Genomic DNA, 20,522 nt, shown 5'->3' on the forward strand with positions numbered 1-20,522 from the left:
TTTGCATAAAATAGATGGATAAGTTCGACTATTCTGAGAGATATCAATACACTTCAAGATTACATTTTTAAACTACAATTCACCTCAAAATAAAAGGATTATAAAAAGGAAAATTAATAATACTAATAATAAAAAGATCTAGAGAAATATAAGTTAGAAATTTCCTCTATCTAAGTCTATCATTGCATGCACCAACTATTCTCTATCCACAAACTCTCACCAAATTCCGACCCAATCCAACCTCCTTGCTCGTACACCGACTCAGGCCACCCACCCAAATTCTGGGCCTCCTGAGCCAAATCCACGCCACAATGAACCTGACCACTTTGCATTGGGTCAGAGTTGATGCACTCCGAGATCGGGCTCGACGAGAACTGAGTCACGATCGACTCCGGCGACAACCCCCCCGCGGCGGTCCAGCTCTCCCCCATGCACGGCGCGGCGGCCGGCGCCGTGCTGCCCGAAGCTGCCCGGATTCGTTCGACGAGTCTGGGTATCCAAACCTCCCGCATGGCTGCTCTAAACTTGTCGCTGTTGGCGTCGCAGTGGAGGCTCTTCGCGTATTTTTGCACTCTGGTCCTCCAGTAGTTCTTTATTTCGTTATCGGTCCTCCCGGGCAGGTGCTGCGCGATTCTCGACCACCTATCAATTATAATTAATTAGTTGAAAAATTCTTGCCCGGAGAGACTGGAGGAAGAAAGAAGATCCGTGTGAAACTCTTCTTTAGCATAATAGTAGTGCTCTTGTCTTTTTGAAGATTAAAACTAGTAGCTTTGGAATTTTGTTTGAACCAATCCAATACTAAGCCATTAGATTTAGATCCAACAGTATAACTTAGTGGAGAACTAAGTATATTTTTATATTATTTGTTTCAGATGCCGTGTGAAAAGATTTGCACCGAAATCTTACGTGATCTGCTATGGATATTAGTAGCGTAAGCTAGTAGATAAAATAACACACCCAAATACAAAATTCAGAAGGGTGGGGTTATATATGCAAAAAAAAGAAGGAAAAGACTCTAAAATAAATAAGATCAGGGGTTGAATTGTTAGATTACCGATTTCCCCAGCGCAGGTGGAGTTGAAGGATAAGGAGTTGTTCTTCGAGAGTAATGTTACCGCGTCTGAGATCTGGACGTAGGTAGTTGAGCCATCGAAGCCTGCAGCTCTTGCCGGTTCGTTTCAGACCTGCTTAATTCCATGGAGTTGATAATAAGATATCTCCAGTTTGAATGAGATTAAAAAGAAATTAGATCAAAAGATTCAAGATAATAATCACAACACCAAGTTAATTAATGCCGGCTTTATATAAATACGTGCTTAATGTTCTCAGGGTTTAGAGTTTAAGACATAGATTTAATTTTTTTTTTCTATTTTCACTGTGACACTTGTTCACGAACACTATGATGCAAAAGAGAGAAGGTAGAAGATAAGATCATAAGAGTAATTGCTTCTGCTTACCGGCGCTCCGGGCGAGCGAGTTCCACCGGCCTTCGCCGTGGCCGGCGATGAATTTTCTCAGCAGTAGGTCTTCCTCCAGAGTCCAAGGTCCTCTTTTGAGGTCCTTGTCTACTACTACTACTTCTTCTTCTTCTTCCTCTTCTTCTTCTTGTTCAACTGGTAGTCTTCTTGCTGAGCTCCCATGGACTTCCATGTCCTCACCTTATTAGTTTGATGGCTGTCTATAGATTGAACTAATGACTTTATGTTGATAGATGTAGAGGATAGAGAAAGAGAGAGGGAGGGAGAGAGGGAGAGAGAGAGAGAGGTGCAAGGCTTTAATGGAAAGAATGAGAAAAGAGACATGTGTATGATGTGTTATATAAGAGTTAGTACAAGATAAGTACATGATACTAATGGCATCATTTGAAAAAAAGATCAAGCAGTTTAATAGGATTTTATGGAGTCTTGACTCCAATCCCATTTCCTGATTTAATTTTTTTTTTTCAAATTTATTCCACCTTTTTTTTAATTGACTTTTATGACTTGGAAGGGAGAAAATAATGTCTCTTCCATGGGTTGATTAGAAAAAGAAATTAAGCTTTGAATCCCCCACTAACTTCATACTGTTTCTAAAGGTCCACCCCATTTAACAAAAGGAAATTGGAACAGAGAAGCAAACAGCCTTGAATTGTATTTACTTGTAATATTCACTGTAGAAGAACAGTGCATTATTATTATTTATTTATTTATTAGCTAATTTATCCGAAAAGGAGTCAAATGTGCAAATATGTGGAAAATTTTGAAACTCTAACCGTATGTACGTAGAAAGAGTATTTTTATCGATGCTTTGTATTTATACGAGTGAAATCTTAATCTAGTTTAGTACTTTATGAAAATGTGAAGTCCAAATTTTTTTAGAATATGTGTTATTTGTATCGTTCTATCTCTTTGTGGTCTAGACTGAAGTGTAATTATTATTTTCTCAATTATATTTGAACAAACTATATATCAAACTTGAAAGTACTCGCTACTACAAAATTATAGATGATTGGTTAACAAATATATTGAATTAATGTATGTTTTTGTCATATTTTATCATCTAAAATTCAACTAATATTAATTTAGCTGTGTTGGTAAATTTATCAAAAAATGTATAACTATATCTCTAATGAGTATCTGCAAAATTAACCTGTGAATTGGCCAAATGTGATGAAAAAAATAACAGTTTCAGAGTGAATATATAAACCATAAGAGGATAAAATGACACAAATAAAATTATCGGAAGATGAATTGAATTTACGCTCTAATAACAACAAGGGGGTAAAATTTAAGTTGTTCTTTTTTTTCGTTCTCCGAGAGAATGAAAATCTAATAGTGTCCAGTTAAATTAATATCACCGAGATTAGAAATAACTCGAGAATCTTATATAACATGAGAGCTATTTAATCATATAAGCACTACCCACATTGGGTAGGAATATGTTGCAAGGATTAAAGGGTTCCATCAATGGCAATTGTCAAAAATGGAGAGAAGAATAAAAGGGTTTTTGTCTGAGTTCTAAGTGTACAAATGTGTTCACATTTTCTTAGGCAGCCTGGTCTTCCATTGGATCCTCTTTTTAGTTTAGTTGCTAGTGGGAGACAGTGAAAAAAGATGAGAGGAAAAGAGGGGGTGGAAGTGTTGAATTTTATCAAGCCAAATCTTCTCCATTTGTTTAGTAGCAGCTGAGGTTTGAAAACTTTGTATGTTTATATTGGGTCCATTTGCTAGCTATGACTATAGGTTGGGTAATTATATTCTCATTCAAGAAAATTAAGCAAACAAAAGAAAAATGATCTAATTGAGTTAACGTTTTGCATGGAAAAGAATTTACAATTTACACTTAAGCCAAAATTTAAGCTGTCTTTCTAGACTTTCCTTTGTGTCACTTAATCATGCATAGTTCTAAGTTATGTAGAATTATCTAATAGATATTAATTTTTTAAAAATTATGCATATACCTTTAGAAAATTTCTCATTTGCTTGTATGTGTTTTTTAAAGTTGATATTTGCATGGATATCATTCAAAATATCCTTATTTGCATAGAAACTCTCTTGTTTACTTTTCAAGTTAAGTATGAATAATTAACGATTTTTTTTAAATAATTTAAATTAATCTTAACATAATGACTTAAGTGTCGGGCATTCGAACGTCGTTGGATTGACGTTTGAACGCCGTTGGCCAGGTTGTAGTCTTGAGTTCAATTGTTCGAATGCTGTGGCTGTTTAAATGCCAAAACCCTAAAGCACTTATTCTCCGACAGGGTTATGGCATTCAAATGTCGAGCTATGACAGTTTGAACACCAAAACCCAAGAGTCTTATTTTTCGATAAGGTTTTGGCGTTAGAACATCTAGCTATGATAATTCGAACGCCAAAACCCAGGAGTCTTATTCTTCGAGGGGGCTTTGGCGTTCGAATATCGTCCAGTGTCGTTCAATGCTACAACTCAAGACCATTGCTATTGAAATAAAAATTTCAATGATAAGCTAGTTCGATCCATCAGACCCAATGTCCCATGTGAGGTAATCTAATCGAGCCCGAATCACATCAAAACATGACTAGAGATGAAAAAGACTTTCGTGAGAGGAGGAAAAGAGTCGAATGCCTAATCGGGGCTTCTCTCCTATGTTTGGAGACTTTTGCCCAAACTTCCTCTTTCTTTCTCGCTTCCCCATCCTCTTCCTCTTTCTCTCTCCTTTCTCCTCATCTCTCTTCTTTTCCTCGTCGATGTACTTATATCATCACCCTCATGAAGGACTCCACCAATCTCCATTGTATCTGAGCCTTATGGCTGCTTTCGTTGTGTCTTCGACTGTTAGATCTTGTCGGTCGCAAGCTAACTCAAGGGTCCCTCTTCTCCTATGAATTTGCCAAGGTTATCCGTCAATTCTTTTTAATATTCTTAGGCTTAATGCTCTGCTCTATCCATCTATAGCGACGTTTGTTTAGACTAAATTTGAAATTTATATCAAATAATCGTTTCTTTATCTCTTCTATTCAAATGTATATGGCTGTCTTATTGCAACCTGAATGAACTATTCTTGTGCTTATATGCTTTCACTCAAAACAAAAAAGAAGAAAAAAAAAGGTGCCTTCACCTAAAATGAAACAACAACTACAATTTAAAACACAAGTCAAATTCTAATCGGCAAGTGACTTTTGATTTGACATTTAGAACAACATGGTTTCTCAAATTGGAGCTTCTAACTTAGGATTAAAGCTCATTGGATAATGGAGAATTGGCCTTTAAAATTATAAGTATCTGATCAAATGAAACATTTTTTAAGCTAACTCAAGAGAATTTGAGTACTAACTTTGCAAAACTTATGACAACCTAGACCCTAATTATGGCCCTGTTCCATGTAAACTCTCTTATTTATTTTTCATAATACTTTAACTCCCTCGCCTATTTAATATTTCTTACACAGTGTTAACTACAAATATTAAATAAACAATTTTTTTCTCTCTAAAATAAAGTTAAATCAGTCTCGGAGCGTCTAAATTTGATCACATGATATGTCTTAATAAAAAAAAATTAAATGGGTAGCTAATGAAATGATCATTTAAGAGGTTTTATATAGTTAAAATGGGCAATAATACTTCAGGAGGCTTGGTTATAATTTAATCCATAATTTTTAATGTCTCATCTGGCAAGGTTTCTTTAGGGAAGCAAGATCATTTTTTACTAAAGCTTTTTAAAAGCAGGACTTCTTTTCTTCCAGCCTTTAAAAGTTTATTCCCTTCTTTTCCTGAATCAAATGATACTAAGAAAAAAAAAATATAGTGACATTAATAAAAGTAGATTCCAATCAAATGAAACGATTTGGCATGTCTCAGCAAAATAAGAGATGCGAATGTATAAGTTCATGTTAAAAAAGAGAGTAGAATCTGATGAAATAAGAAGAAGTATTGATTAAAAAGAGATTCCAGTACCAATTACTAGATGTGATGAATAAATTAGGATTTTTCTCTACAATTTTCAGAATCAGTAACTTAATGCTATTAGTCCAAAGTTTCACTTCACTAATTTGTAGCTAATCTTCTGGCTTCAATGTGCACCTACATCTTAAAGATTTAATGTAAATCGCTCAACTCAAAATCACTGATTTTATTCAATCAAACATTAAACCAAATTACTGGAACGTATACATCAACTATTTATGAATCAGAGTTTTTGACTATTTTGTTGAGTCAACTGCAATCTCACACATGTCTAATTTAAAACTTAAATATGAGATTAGGTGATGCATTAGTTCGACGGCCAACTAAGACAATCATTTTCTCAAGGACTTTTGAAATTTTTATGTAAGTCTTCTTCAGGTTGGTTTTATCATTCATAAGCTCGAATGCTACGTATAGTTTGGATAATTGACTAACTCTCTTGTGTAGAGGTATTTAAGTTCTATCAAGTTTTGACCAATATAGTCAGCTAATTAATTTAGGTTTTAAGCTATGTGCGTCATTGAACAATTGCTTCGAATTAAACGCCGCTGAGACTTACTCCAAGATGTCGCAGTTAGCCAACAGTATTATTGAGCCATCAATTAAGTTAAGCTACTAAATAATTTTCTCCATAATAATTATTTAAGATTGGAGTTGATCTTATAATCTCCTTAGTTACTATTCTTATAATCTCGATTCAATCAAACTCCTCCCGTACGAAAAAGCAAACAGTTCAATATTATCTTACATGAAACCACATCAGAACCTTGCCTACCTCTAGCTTACACCTACTTCAAAATTCCCGGCAAAAGGAAGGCGACTAAATTTAGAGTTGTATTACTATTCTTTCTTTGACGCACTTGGAGAAGCCGTGGTGACCTCCGTAGTGTCAAATGAAATCATAAGACGGTGGTGAAGGATTAAAGAAAAAGAGGAAAAAAAGAAGAAGAGGAATTTCGTCAAAAAGGAATTCCCTTGACTCATCCATTCTCTGTGTCCCTCGTTTTAAGTTTGATTAATGAGGATATGATGTTCCATCTTCCATGTTGATGCTTCTTTGACTCAATAATCATGACAGTTTTAATGATCTTTTGACCAATAAATTGGCAACAGCTAGAAAGATTTTATGCTCTTTGACTCGTAGATTAATAAAGGAAGTTTCAAGTACACACCTCCTGTTTAGTGATTACTAAACAATAATTAATGCACAATGGATAAGTGAGTCGTTTAATTTAGAAGGATTTTTGGATAACGATGCCTCCATGGGTAAGGAAGGGTTTATCCAAGAATAAATACCCCTAGTTATTCACATTTGGGCACTTCTAACCAGAATGATGAAGATTTCTTTCCATTGACTATAGAATTGTTCCAGCATATATACATGACACGAAACAAGTCTTAACCGTCACACAAATTATGCTCTCTATTAGTACACTCCTCCTCTCACATTCATACATCATATAATTTTCTAGGATTCTATTAGATTATGAAAGTGGAACAAGACTGCCAATATCTCCTAAAAAACCTATGGAAAATACATCTCCAAGCAAATGGGTCCCATGGAAAAATTGATCAGATGTAAACAAAGCTACATTCTATCCTCTCTTCTCCTCGGGGCGCATGTTATGATCTCGTCAACCCGCAGTATCATCTCAGCTGCCTCGGTTGCAGATAAGAGTATAGCTTGTTTAACTTTGAAGGACTCCGATATCCCTAGCTTCTCCATATCACCAATCTGTAGCAGCAATTTAAAGGTTATTCACAACATTAATAGGATGCTAGCTCTAATTATTGGAAATGGTTTCTCTGACTTACACCACCAGAAATGACATCAATTCCAGCATTGCTTTTCTCCTTATGATGCTCTGCACGAAGTTGAGAGATCAGATCAGCACTGTCAAGGCCAGCATTGTCAGCAATGATCGTTGGAATCGCCTGGAGTGCACGGGAGAAGGCCTCAATCGCATGAGATTTCTTCCCAGGTGTCTTGCGGGCAAGATCATCTACCTCTCTTGCCATCACCATCTCAGGCCATCCACCACCAAGCAACACTCGACTGTCATTCACCGTCTGAGACAGCACGCACAAGGCATCGTGCAAGGATCTTTCAGCTTCATCCAGGACATGTTCACTGAGAATCAAATAAACAAGAGTTAGCAAGAAAAACAACTTGAGTCGATGTCAGCTGAACTGAATGCTTTTATGTTTACGAGATTTTACCTACTACTATTACACCTTAGGAATGTCTAAATTGTTTTCTCAACTATTACAAAATGGGTATTTAGTTTACACGGTTTTGGGTATATGCTAGCTAATCTGCCTCTTATGGCGGGGCGGATTTCAACCCAAAGTAATAGACTAAAACAGAGCAACAAGAAAGCATGGACAATAAACGTAAATAATTAATTTTGCATTGTAACTATATGGTTTCTCTTACCTGCAGAAAACATAACAAAGAAATATGAGTCAACAGAATAAACAAACTAACTAGTGAGAGATTGGTGGAATAGAAACATAACAGTCACAAATATCACAGTGCTCAAAAGGAGTAGTGCATGTGGGCCAAAAATTTAACACAGTTGTAGGAAAACAACTTGACAGATATAGAACACTTCCTGACAGTACAGGAGAATCTGCGGCAGTGTCTCAGTGCCAGGGGGATGAGCCTGATAACTTTGCCAATGAATGAAAGGCCTTAGGGGAAAGAATCCGACAATGGACCATAGGGACAACCACAACCAGTATTGTCGCATGCATGTCATTGTTGGTTGCCACTGCCTCCACCAACACCATAGAATAGGCCTCATCCCTCCTCCACCCCAACATCAATATAACCAGACTATCCAAGAGGAATATTTTTCAGGTTCAAGGTTCAATATTTTCCCAGTGTTTCCATCAAGTTAACACAGGTAAACTGGATTACTTTGGAGGGTCTACGTATTATAGGTCTAGACAATTTACATTACATATATGGTCTAGACCATCTAGACCATATGAACATAAATAATTGACTTTCTTCCACAAGATTATAAGACCTCAAAATAGGAACATAAAATGTTTGTTCTTTAATAGAGCATATCATAAGAAAACGGGGGAAATCAACCCAACTTTTAAAGTGTATGATTATAATCAGGAAAACCTTTCTGCAATCATTATATACTAAATTTACCTTGCGCCTCTTAGGACTATTGTACAAGCTTGACCCATTTCAACCCCAGAGAAATGTATCAGTTTGTCCTCGCCAATCATTATCTCCTCTATGAGCTTGCAGCGGCCAAGCTTAACGGATTCTGGATCATCAAACGTGGATGCAATCTCACCACCTGTAACCAGAGCCAGTCTCTCTATTCCGTCAAAATCAGCATGCTCAATAGCAAGTATACTAGCATCTGCAAACAGTTCCTCAGGGAAGTTGTATATCAATTGACGGTTGACAAAACAATTAATTCCATGAGCTATTATCTTCTGTACTTTCTCCCTCATTTTCTGCTTTTCAGCTGCTTCAATCTCTGCAACCTTGGCCATTGAATCAACACGAACACGAGCCCCATAAATCTTAACTTTGTCAGTGTCCATAGCAGTATTTGCAACCAAAATCTTTGCATTTTCAATGCGTTTTGGTTGTCCTATACCTATTTTCTTGTCAAGAATAAACCTGCACAGCAAACTATAATTGCTCATGATTCCGATATATTGTAGTGTCCATCAAGTAAAGATGCATTGCAATGATGTAAAAAATCACACCCTTCATCCAAAAATGAATCCTTGAGAGATCCTCCTGCTTTCTTTAGAATCTGGATTGCCTCCAAGTTTGTGCTGCCCTGCACCAGTGAGATGACATTACCACTGAAAGCTTACCAGAAAAGGAAAGCCTGAAAAAGTTTTGACTTACAAACCTTTATGAACAAAAGTAGCAACTGACCAAAAAAATGACATAACTGTTATGGTTCGGGTAGCAATCAAATTCAAGCGTAACACATTCAAGAGTGTACACAGCATTTAGCTAGAGTTCTGTGCAGATTATGGATTCTGAAGAAGCTTTCAGCACAAACACAGTTGACCTTCTCAGTTGACAAATTAGTATATCTAGAAGGGACAATGATTTTCCATTTGGCTCTGGATCAATTGCTCTCCTGTTCCGCACTTAGCACATAATATGAACAACTCTTAACTCCTTCCATAGCCCCACAGTCAAGTCCCTCTGAAAGGAAAGAATATGATATTGTGCCATGCCCAAAGATGAACCAAACCACTTGCCTGCTAAGAGAAATACAATCGGATCTTGACCCTTGAAGTAGCTTGATATAATTCAAGCTTAACCTAATTGAGCACACCAAACAAATTATTCTTTCCCCCAAAGACCAGGGTCACAATAGCTTCATTCAGTTTGCCATTATCCCAATATTCTCAAAACTTCAATAGATAGATTTATGAAAAAGTAAATATTGAAGTATGACAAGGCGAGATCATAATGTTGAAAATTCGGCCTACAAATAAATAAATTGTTTTTTCATCCTTAATGTGACTTATTTTGATAATGAAATAGTTCTCTTTAAGAGCCGTTTCCTTTATATATTCTCATGTTTCTCTCCCTTGTTTCTTCCCCATGAATCTTCTCTTTGCTCCACTGTATTATTACAAATTTCATTGCTCAATGATACAATCTGTCATTTACTTTTCATATTCCTAATCCAATCAATCCTTCATCAATTTTGTTCTGATGAATTGTCATTTACTTTTCATATTGCTAATCCAATCAATCTTTTATCATTTTTGTTCTCAAATTTCATCTGAAGTAAATTTAAAACAGACCTCGGTTTGATAATTTTTCAGATCAACCTCTAATATTCTGAGGTTACACTTCTACTCCGCACCATGTGCTCCAACTATCCATATCTCTCTTAGTATATATAGGACAAAGTTGTGCATGTAACAAGAGAGCAACTGAGTTAGTCTCTCTAGTATATATAACCAGAGAGGCGTTTATCTCTCTAGAATGCACCACACAAACATAAGAAGCAATTGACAAAACACTTTGATCTATAATGGGTTAACCGCTGCAAACATGATATTTTTCTCAGGCAAACAATTGACCAGGGATGAGAATGCCACAAAAGAAGCTATATTTCACTCTTTTAGTACCTTGAGCCTCAAAACAGCATCCACTGCTAGTTCAGCAAAGTATTCCTTGTCCTTGGCAAGTATTTTTGAGCTCAAGGTTGTCATAGCAATATTCATCAGATCTGATCTAAACTTATCTGCATTGCCGAGTAAATAAAATATTACAGGAAATACAAGATATGCAAATAAATGAATAATACTGAAAATATATTAGAAAGAAAAAAAAATTGCAGATGAAAATTTATTTTGATGGCATGTAACTTAAATTTTTCCATAGCTGAATGTGCAAAGTCACGGAATAAAGTCAGATACCCTCTAGTGGGAACCTTGACTTTTTTTTACCTTCAAGAAGGCACCATCATGGACTTGCAGTTGGAGATGCTAACAGAGGAAAACTGATTCGAAATAATAGACTGTAAAGACAAACTGTTGTTTCTACAACAAAAAATAATAAGTACCTGGATTTTGTTTATTGTCCATGGTCCTATTCAACAAAGCATTATGTGCATATTCTGCAGCCATCCTGTAGCCTAACACGTAAGGAAAAACAAAACTAACCAAGATAAAAACTTCCAGGAAATAATCCACCAGACCATTATCTATTCTGTTACATATGAAAAAATGAACTATGACCAGCAGCATAAAGGCATTGCGCAAATTGTAGGTCAACATCAGAAATTTAGGAATTCATCAGATAGGCAAATTACAGAGGGAAAGGAACAGAATCCAAAGGTAATAATAAATAATTTAGATGGTAATTAAGTCATCATTAATTTTCATGTGGTTCCTTTGCAACAGGAAATGAGGATAGTCTTATAGACTAGAATCCTGATTCATTTTGGGCATACTAGACAGGCATGTTACACAAATAGATGAGACTGAAACGTGAATGAAGAACTGTGTCTTGCAACCACTACTAATGCATTCATAAGATAACTTGTAAATACAAATCTCATGCCATGAGAGCTGCAAAAAAAATATGTATCTATATGAGGTACTGAGGAAGGCATGCACCTAAATTTGTCTCACAAAAATCAACCACACAGAACTACATATTAGAAGGAAAGAAGAAAATATTATGTAAGCTAAGAAAATTGAAAAGCCCAAAAACTCAACTGAATGACATTTAGGGGACAGAAAGAGATAGATAAGATATCCCAAAGACCATTGTCTTCAACTTACACATTATCATCACAGAAGCTAGATTTATTACCGTACACCTACAGTTCTGCACTTGCTAAAGAAAAAATATAGCAGGACACAGAATGCAGTAATGCACTTCAGCAATTTGAGACATACCTGCAATAATGGTCATTGGATGAACCTTTGCATTTATCAATTTTTCAGCTTCCCTAAGAAGCTCTCCAGCCAGAACAACAACAGAGGTTGTTCCATCACCAACTTCATCGTCTTGAACTTTTGAGATATCTGAATTTATAAATAAAGGGCTCACTGGATTACTGGGAAATCATGATACCAGTGTGAAATATAGTTCTCCATGTAACTATCGAAGGATTAGAAAATAGTGTTGTCAAAGAAAATTTGGCTTGTCATTAACATCCAATAGGAGGCAATTAAAGGATACCAATTAGGACCTTAGCAGCTGGGTTGTCAATATGAAGTGACTTCAAGATAGTGGCACCATCGTTGGTAACAGTAACTTTATGTCCTCTGCCAGTTGACTGTAGGATTTTATCCTGCAAACAAAATGTGTTGAATAGATTTACATTACGTGATTACCAAAATCGATACTGTCTAACACAGGTTATTATTCTAAAGAGCCAACCATTCCTTTTGGTCCGAGAGTGGTCTTGACCAAATCAGAAATTGCCACTGCACCAACAAATGATGCCTGCACAGGGAAGTAAGCACCGAAGTGGTAACAATAAATATGCAGCCACTAAGAAGAATACAGGTAAAGAGGTAAGACTTCAAACGGCCATTCAGTTTTCTCGCAGACAATCTGGCATTAAAAATGTACTCATCCTGAAAATGCATAAATGTATCTGTGAATGGAATGACAGGTATTAAGATCAATCTTCTTTTAGATGATCATGGATTGTGCAAATACAGGCTTCTCTGTCTACTAATCAATGAGCAATAAGGTGAAGAGCACATTTGGCATCTTTGTCATCCCTTGAAAATGGCCAACTATTTTAATGGTTTCATTACTAAAAAAAAACAAAATGCTATCACTTGTTTTCAAACTTAACGATCACTCTTCTTACAAGTTACCAGGATTTTTTTTTCTTTTTTCACTCCAAAGACAAAAGAAAAAAGACAAAACATCTAACTTGGAGCGGAGAAGCCATTAAAGTAAAGAACGACAAAGCATGCCCTAAACCAGAGACTTGCATGGATTAAGTTAGATTGTCATCCTTAAAAAGTTACAGTATTACGCTTCGATGAGTGACAGGAAAAGTACAGCTGTACAGTGCGACAGCAAAGTTCGTGATCATGTACATTCTTGGACAGGATAGTTCTTCAAGAGAAAGATAAGCTTGAGCCACACTGTGAAATAAGTTCGGAAACAAACACATAATTCTTGAAAACTTATTTCTCTCAGAATTTGCTGGATTTGACACCACAATTACCACAAAAAAGAGCCTTTTTCTATAATTAAACAAAGTGAAAATCTAGTCTCGCATCATCAATCTGACTACTTTTTCATTAATTTGAATACATTTACCTTATGACTACATTTCAGAAATTTCTTCTCTACCCACTGACATAATACTTATCAAGGAAGACAACGACTATTCAAAATTGCTATGAAGAAGCATACCATCCTTGCCCGGTCCCCCTTCTCCTCCGTGGCGTCATCTTTGAATAGCCGTTCCACCTGAACACCAAATCTCTCACAGACTCACACAAAGATCAAGAATAAAGGACCACGAAAAACTATCACTATAGGGAATAAGATGAAAAATACCGCCATTGGAGAGGATTCGAAATTCTTTAAGCTTAAGCACCTAGCAAATGCAGAGAGAGAGAGAGACAGAGAAAGAACCGGATTAGATAGAATCTGGGGAGAGGATATGAGAGATATCGACTACCGCTTTAACGGTGGTGTAATAAAACACTCTGGAGACTTCTTCGACGGTAGTTCGGTCGAATCGGAGACGAAGGGAGTCGTAACAACGGGTCGGATAATATCCGATCCGATCCGGTATCCAAAGTGGTAGGATATGGGTTGCAAATTTCTATCCGACCCGGATCCGGATTTAAATACACTTTCTGATATTTCCCGGGTCTCCTACTATATTAAATTTAGTTGGTATTTGAATACGAATTCAAATATCTGTTTATCAATTAAATATATAACTTAAAGATTTATTAGTATTATAGATCATCAAACTTCCTAATTCTCTTAATCTGTTTAATTATTATTTATTTAGCTCTTCATCTTTTTTAATTCACATATAATTTGAATAAATTCGAATGTCTGCTTTATGACAAATAAACTTAATAGTTATTAGGTATCTTCAAACTTTCAAACTCTCTATTATGTTTAATTAATCTAAATTATTTTTTATTTTCTTCCTCACAAAAAATAATTATTAACAAGTTTAAATTATGTGCATATGATGGTCTAAAAATAATTAAAAAACAGTTTAATAGTAAAATTTACTAAGTATCAATGGGAATCTCCAACTCATTCTGTTGTAGGATTTAAATGGTGACCTTCAAATTATCTTATTCTCAATTTATAATTTTATTTATTTAAGATTTAATTAATATTCGATTAGTATTTAACTTCATTTAAAATCTAACTAAATTTGTCTAAGGTCTTCATTGATTTGTATTCATATATTTTTTATATATAATCTCAATCCATTTAGTTCATATTTATTTAGAATAAATTAATTTAGTTTAATCTCTATCCAACCCCTTATTTCTCATAATAAATATCTAAAAATGTCACGACTCATTATTGTTATTATCTCTTATATGGTGATTTTATCAATTTGATACAATTCCTTTTAATATTTTGGCTAGAGTAACATCTTAACCTACGTCGATAGTAATAAAGATGGATTGAGGTAGACAAACGAAATCGAGTTTCTCACCTGTGTGGGCTTCTTTAAATATTATTTATCAAAATAGGCTATACCCTAAATTTAATATTAATATTGGTTTATTTTTTATCACTTTAGATGTCATGTCATAAAATTATTAAAAAATATCAAATTATTAAATATTTTATGTTAAGAGATTTGAGTATTCTATTAATTAAGTAAGTATATGAATTACTTAACTGTTTAGTGATTTTAAGATTAATAAAAATATTTAAATTATTCAGCGGGTTTATCTTTTATATGAATTGATGAACAATTTAAGAATCTTTTTGGTGACTTATGACATTGTAGTTGGGCCGATTAAAATATACCTTATTTGGTAACAATTTTAGTGAGTAAACTAAATTGATATTTAATATTTTTTAACAAAAATAAAATTATATATTGTTGTATATTTTTAAATAAAGAATTATTTCATTAATAGGAAGTGAAAGTTAGACAAAAATTGTCATTTTTAAAAGTAGGTGATTATTTTTCTCGAGAGAAGTGAAAACTTAACGATATCCCACTAAATACCAATGCTATTTGAATTCGGGTGTCTTCGTACAATGTGAGTCATTTAACTGACTAATATCTATCCCGTTGACTTAAAAATAAGTGATTTTAATTACTATAAATAAAAAAGTAAGCTATATTTTAGGGGCATTTATACGAAAATTTTTGAAACATTTAAAATAGTTAGATTAGACTTGTTTATTTACTTCTTATATAAATTATATATATTTAATTATAAAAAAATATATCTAATTAGAAAATAGAGTCTACTCGATTTTGCTATTAACAAAACTTAAAAAAGAAATTTTGGAGCAAATGTTTAGATATTTTGCAATAAAGCTAATGACTATTTCAACCCTATTTAGAGAAATGAAGATAGAATAATAATAGTGAAAATGACCAAAGTATCTCAATATGTGAAAATTAGCCCTCTCTTTTGCACCATTTGTCTCTCGGCCAGTCAGGAGCTTCCAAGTTAGGCAAATGTAGGAGATTTCTACAAGCGACGCTGCAGACGATCTGCCCGCGTGGACCGACCGACGACGCGCACCACGTGGACTTTCGCTGGGTTTATTATTTTGGATGGACCCGAAAGTCCCAAGCCAATTCTTCAAATACCTGTTAGGTACTGCATTCTTCACTCGCGAGAGCCATTTGATACCGCTTTCCTCTGTCCTAACCCCATTCTCGATTCTTCTTACTCTCTCTCCCTCTCCCATTTCGCAAAACCCTAACAATTCGAATCCAGTAGATCCGGCGCTCTCGATCGGTGGACGAGGTCGATTTCCCCGAATTCGAGGTTTGATTCGATTTCTTGATCGAGGACTCCGATCCTCGGAGTTCCTGGCGTTAAGTTTGATCTCTTTCGTATTTTTTTCGATAATTGTTGGTGGAATTTGAAGGATGTTCTTCTCGGGGGATGCGTCCGCTCGGAAACGTGTGGACCTCGGGGGCCGGAGCTCGAAGGAGAGGGACCGGCAGATGCTGCTGGATCAGACGCGGCTCGAGAGGAAGCGCCGGCTAGGGTTACGGCAGCAGACCTCGGCAGCCATTAAGATCCAGGTCAGTATGTGATGGCGTCTTGTGGTGTCTCTATTTCTAAATTTTGATAGGTTAGGTTAGTTGAATTGCTATTTTAAGTTGAATTCTAGGTTGCTTCTGCGAGTTGGTGGACGTTTTGTGGAAACACTAAGATGACAACTTGCTTTCTTGGTTACGGAAGGCTAGTAACTTAATAGTTGATTCTCTGAAAAAAGGGATATTCTTAACGAAGGATGTACGTTCGGTTGGCCTGATGGTTAAATGGATGGGATAAATAGTTTTTTTTTTTGGTTAAAATTTATTTATAAGATTGACAGAAGGGCGAAATTGCCCTCCAACTTTTTCTCTGTTTGTGGTTAAATTGCCATCTATGGCTTTTCTTTCCTCTGACTATTTTGAGTATGATACCTTAGCCCAATAGGATGGTAGAATTTGTTTCATAGTTCTTAATGGCTGCCAGTGTCACAGCCTGTAAAACACCTGTTCAAAGAAAGAGGGGAAGCTGGAGGACAAGAAGGTCATGGGAGGCATTCGAGATAGATGTTCAAAATTTGCATTGTAAAAATCCATCTGGTGCCTAAAATAGGCCTTACAATTCCAGTTCAGTTCCTTCTTTGCGTCGGGGTTTCTAAGTTGCTAAATACATAGAGAAAACACAATAACTGCTCAGTTGGCTCCTAAAATTGAGTGCTTACGAGCCTATGGAAGAAATAGAATCCGGATACTCTTCCAGCTGAATAGTCTGTATCTAGTTTGATTCCTATCAATTATGTTTGTTTATCTGGATTAGATTAAATTTCTCTACAGCTTGTTTCAGCTAACATAATTCCTAATATTTGAAGGAACATAATATAAAATATCTTGGTTGTATGGGGTTGATAGCCTTACCCTTTTGTATAAAATTCATAGATCAGAAGTTCAGGGGTTATTGTGTGTTCTACAGTTTTACTATGTGATACCAGTTGAAGATGTGTTCTTGCATTGCAATACATTCCAAAGTCTATTGTGTAGTTTGTACTGAAAAATGATACGTTTGTATTTAGTATTTACTCTTCATACGTGAGCACAGTGTCTTGTTGCCTGCCATTGTTCCTCAGAGAAAGAAAAAGTGAGAGAATTAAGAAGAAAGGCAGACAATGTTATTATGTTGTTGAAACCTATTAAAGTTTTCTGAAAATGAAATGAAGCTGACAATACACTGGTTGAACAATATGTATACCATTTCATCTATTTCCTGATGACTTGCTACCAGAACTTAATTTGCCAGATTCAACTGAAAAAATGAAAGCTAATAGTATTAGTGGGTCATGTTGGAATTTAGCTCACTAAAATTGATACAAGACTAAGGGCATTAGGATTTGGAATTCTTTTTACAAGTTAAGTTGCCCTTAAGTCTTATAATTCAGAAGCACACCTAGGCATATGAGCTATTTTATGGATCTAGTTGGTTTATCTGACTTATAGTCTTGGTTTAGGTAGGTTTTATTTTGCAAGTCTTGAGCACTATCTAATGTGTAATTCTGGATTTTTTAAAATTTGTGTTTGATACTTTGATACATAATACTACTTTGTAACCTTGGTTTCTCCTGCTATTTGTGCAAAAACTGCTGAATTATTGAGTAATCAGCTGCATTTTGGAAATTATCTGCTGGGGACTCTAACAGAGGGTGTTGGATTATAAGGAATATATATGAGGCTGTAGGGACAAGTTTTCTGCATGTCCCTACTTAAGTCTGCTCCTTCTTATCACCATTTTCAGCATTACTTGGCTGACCAGGCTTTTTTTGTCCATGCTTATATTTAGTGCTACAGGTTGCAGCAAACTTGACAAATCTCTCTTTGTTTCATCAATGATCATATATTCATTGAGGTTCCTTTGATTGGATGCTCATAAACAAATTTTCTATTACACTTGGAAATATTCCCGCAGACCAAATATTTACCTATTTTTCCCTTGTATCTCTGAAATATGAAAGTTGACTAATTATAAGCTGCAGAAATGCTTCAGAGGGAGGAAGGTTGTTGAAATGGAACGTTCTAAGGTCCGGGAGCAATTTTACCTCACCTTTGGGAACCATTGCCAATGGGTAGATAGGTAGGGGATTCTCCGAACTTATATAGTAAGATTTTATTTTGTCAATTTAGAACTTTAGCTAATCAATTTGCTGTCTAAATCAGGCATTGCTTCGGCCCTAATTCAGAGTTTCTCCGTCAATTGCTTTTCTTCTTCAATGTGAGCAACACCAATGATGTTAGTTTCCTTACATTGACATGCAACTTGCTTCTACAGTATGTTCGAGAAAGTGGTATGTTCGACAGACCCATCCTTATCTACGTTACGTTCAATTTAAATGCTTTTTTTTTCTTAACAAACAGGTTGCAACCCTTGTTTCATTGAAACTTAAAAACATGGTAAACTTCCCCCAAGATTACCACAACAAAAACATTTAGAAATCACAAAACACAGTAGATGGACCACACAAGGTCCTAAAGTATCCACCTTCCATTATAGATGGCATCACCCCTCCTTCAAACAGCTATAAACTATCACAGTATTCTCCAAAAAACAAAACATCACAAAAATTACTTGATAACAAAATTTAGATGATGTAGAATGCATCATCTAGCACCCTCATCCATTCTCCTCCAACTCCACAATCACCTTGGTTCCTTAAGTCAAGTGTCGAGCTTTCTTCATGACTTTCTCTCCGTGGAACCTTGCTTAGCAGAGGAATAAGGTAGTCATCTTATGCGAAAAGGCTTAAGAAGTTCGTATGCAACTATTAAAGATCCTGTTGTTTCTTTCCAGCCACAAGCTCCACAGAAAAGCACTAAACCATATAAACCACCATTTTTTCTTATCTTCTCCTTGATGAAGATTTGTCGGAACCAATTTTTTACATGTTTAATATGCTCCTTTATACCCCCAAATTCTTTTTGTTTGCCTCAGCAACTGACTTCCAAATTTACATCTTAAGAACAGATGATCCACCAGTTCATCATGATTGTAGAAAACACAAGATGAACTACATGTCCGCATTCTTTTTAGTAAATTGTCTCTGGTTAATACCTTATTGTTGCAAATCAACCAAATGAAAGCTCCAACTTTTAAAGGGATTTTCAGTTGCTAATATTAGCTAAATCTTTAGCGAGCCTACCTCTATTATTTAGGAATTTATATAAGGACTTCATAGTAGAGATTCTATTTTTTTCAAACCCCCAATCATTTCTATTAGTCCCTAGAGCACAATTCTCAGATACAAAATTTATCAACTGTTGTTCTTCTCATAGCAATTGTTTAGACATCATTAGGCGGTAGTGCAAATTCCAATTCTCTCTATTCTTCATCCCTAACAATACTAAACAATTGAGAGAATCTCATAGCCAGAGAAAATTGAATAACCAAAATATTTTTTCAAAACTTAATTTTCTTCCCATTGTGTACTTGAACATTAACTCAGCCTGAAGCACCCCCCCTCCAGAAAGGGGATACTCGGCCAGAATTATTAAGCTTAAAAGAATGAATTTTTACTTTTCTGTAGTATCATTGCATTACAATAGAAGCCCACATTTGATTTTTAGAATTTAATAACCTCCACCACTATTTGGCTGATAATGACATATAAAGTTCTTGCAGATTACAATCCCCATGCCACCATATTCTTTATTCATGCATAGTCTATCCCAATTGACTAAAGAATAACCTTTCTTTTCCTTAGTAGTCCGATGCCAAAGAAAGTCCCTGCTTAATTTATCAATTTTCTTACACACCCAGATATGCATATTGGAAAAAGACATAGTATAAAGGAACTGCACTCAGTACTGAATTTATAAGAGTAATGACCACTCAAAGACTATAATTTTTTTCCACCCTGGGAGTCTTTTCTCAACTTTCCTAATCATAGGTATCCAATCGTTCTTTCTCAGCTTCCTGTCATGTAGAGGAAGACCTAGATACCTTATAGGTAACTCCTCCACTTTGCAGTTCATTCTTTTCTTTCTTTTTCTTTTTTTCCAGGTAAACCAATGAACTCTTTTCAAAGTTAATCTTCAGACCTGATAAAGCTTCAATGCCATAAAGCAAGAACTTCAAAATGATAACTTCTCTACTATCAGCCTTCACAAATAATAAAGCATCATCAACATATTGAAGGTTGATAATACCCTTCTTACTAACATCAGTTTCCAACCCAGTAATCAAACCATACTGTTTGGCCTTACTTAACATTCTATTTAATACCCTTCTTACTAACATTCTTTCCTTTCCTATTTCTTTCAGATCTAGTGGTATTGAAATCACAACCAAGTAGCCAATAATTTTCACCCCAAATTTTAATAGCTTTTAAGTTCCTCGTAAAGC

At 35.4% G+C, this 20,522-nt stretch overlaps 3 protein-coding genes across 4 annotated transcripts in view; 1 reads left to right on the plus strand and 2 right to left on the minus strand.

The window, feature by feature from the left end:
- LOC140760735 (transcription factor MYB2-like) lies at positions 1–1,780 on the minus strand. The gene is made up of 3 exons (XM_073097717.1): positions 1,461–1,780; positions 1,058–1,187; positions 1–642 (listed from the first exon to the last, which is right to left on the minus strand). Exons 1-3 carry the CDS (start codon positions 1,651–1,653, stop codon positions 180–182), a joined length of 786 nt encoding a protein of 261 aa, XP_072953818.1. The 5' UTR covers positions 1,654–1,780; the 3' UTR covers positions 1–179.
- A 4,989-nt stretch (positions 1,781–6,769) lies between these two features.
- LOC140760734 (T-complex protein 1 subunit beta-like) lies at positions 6,770–13,610 on the minus strand. Its single transcript, XM_073097714.1, has 11 exons — positions 13,480–13,610; positions 13,333–13,389; positions 12,334–12,399; positions 12,133–12,244; positions 11,847–11,975; positions 11,006–11,077; positions 10,569–10,684; positions 9,171–9,247; positions 8,596–9,081; positions 7,242–7,557; positions 6,770–7,161 (listed from the first exon to the last, which is right to left on the minus strand). Exons 1-11 carry the CDS (start codon positions 13,483–13,485, stop codon positions 7,015–7,017), a joined length of 1,584 nt encoding a protein of 527 aa, XP_072953815.1. The 5' UTR covers positions 13,486–13,610; the 3' UTR covers positions 6,770–7,014.
- A 2,142-nt stretch (positions 13,611–15,752) lies between these two features.
- Positions 15,753–20,522, plus strand: part of LOC140761713 (E3 ubiquitin-protein ligase UPL6) — a 35,238-nt gene continuing 30,468 nt past the window's right edge. The window contains exons 1-4 of one of the 2 annotated variants that reach the window (XM_073099151.1): positions 15,753–15,920; positions 16,024–16,183; positions 18,160–18,257; positions 18,341–18,468. In XM_073099151.1, coding sequence (XP_072955252.1) covers positions 16,025–16,183; positions 18,160–18,257; positions 18,341–18,468 — 385 coding nt within the window. In that variant the 5' untranslated portion in view covers positions 15,753–15,920; position 16,024. Of the gene's footprint in view, positions 15,921–16,023; positions 16,184–18,159; positions 18,258–18,340; positions 18,469–20,522 lie in introns of those variants that run through there. The other variant, XM_073099152.1, reaches the window with a different exon arrangement.

The sequence above is a fragment of the Typha angustifolia genome, chromosome 6 (assembly GCF_048772165.1).
Source record: "Typha angustifolia cultivar Huaian chromosome 6, ASM4877216v1, whole genome shotgun sequence".
Taxonomy (NCBI): Eukaryota; Viridiplantae; Streptophyta; class Magnoliopsida; order Poales; family Typhaceae; genus Typha; species Typha angustifolia.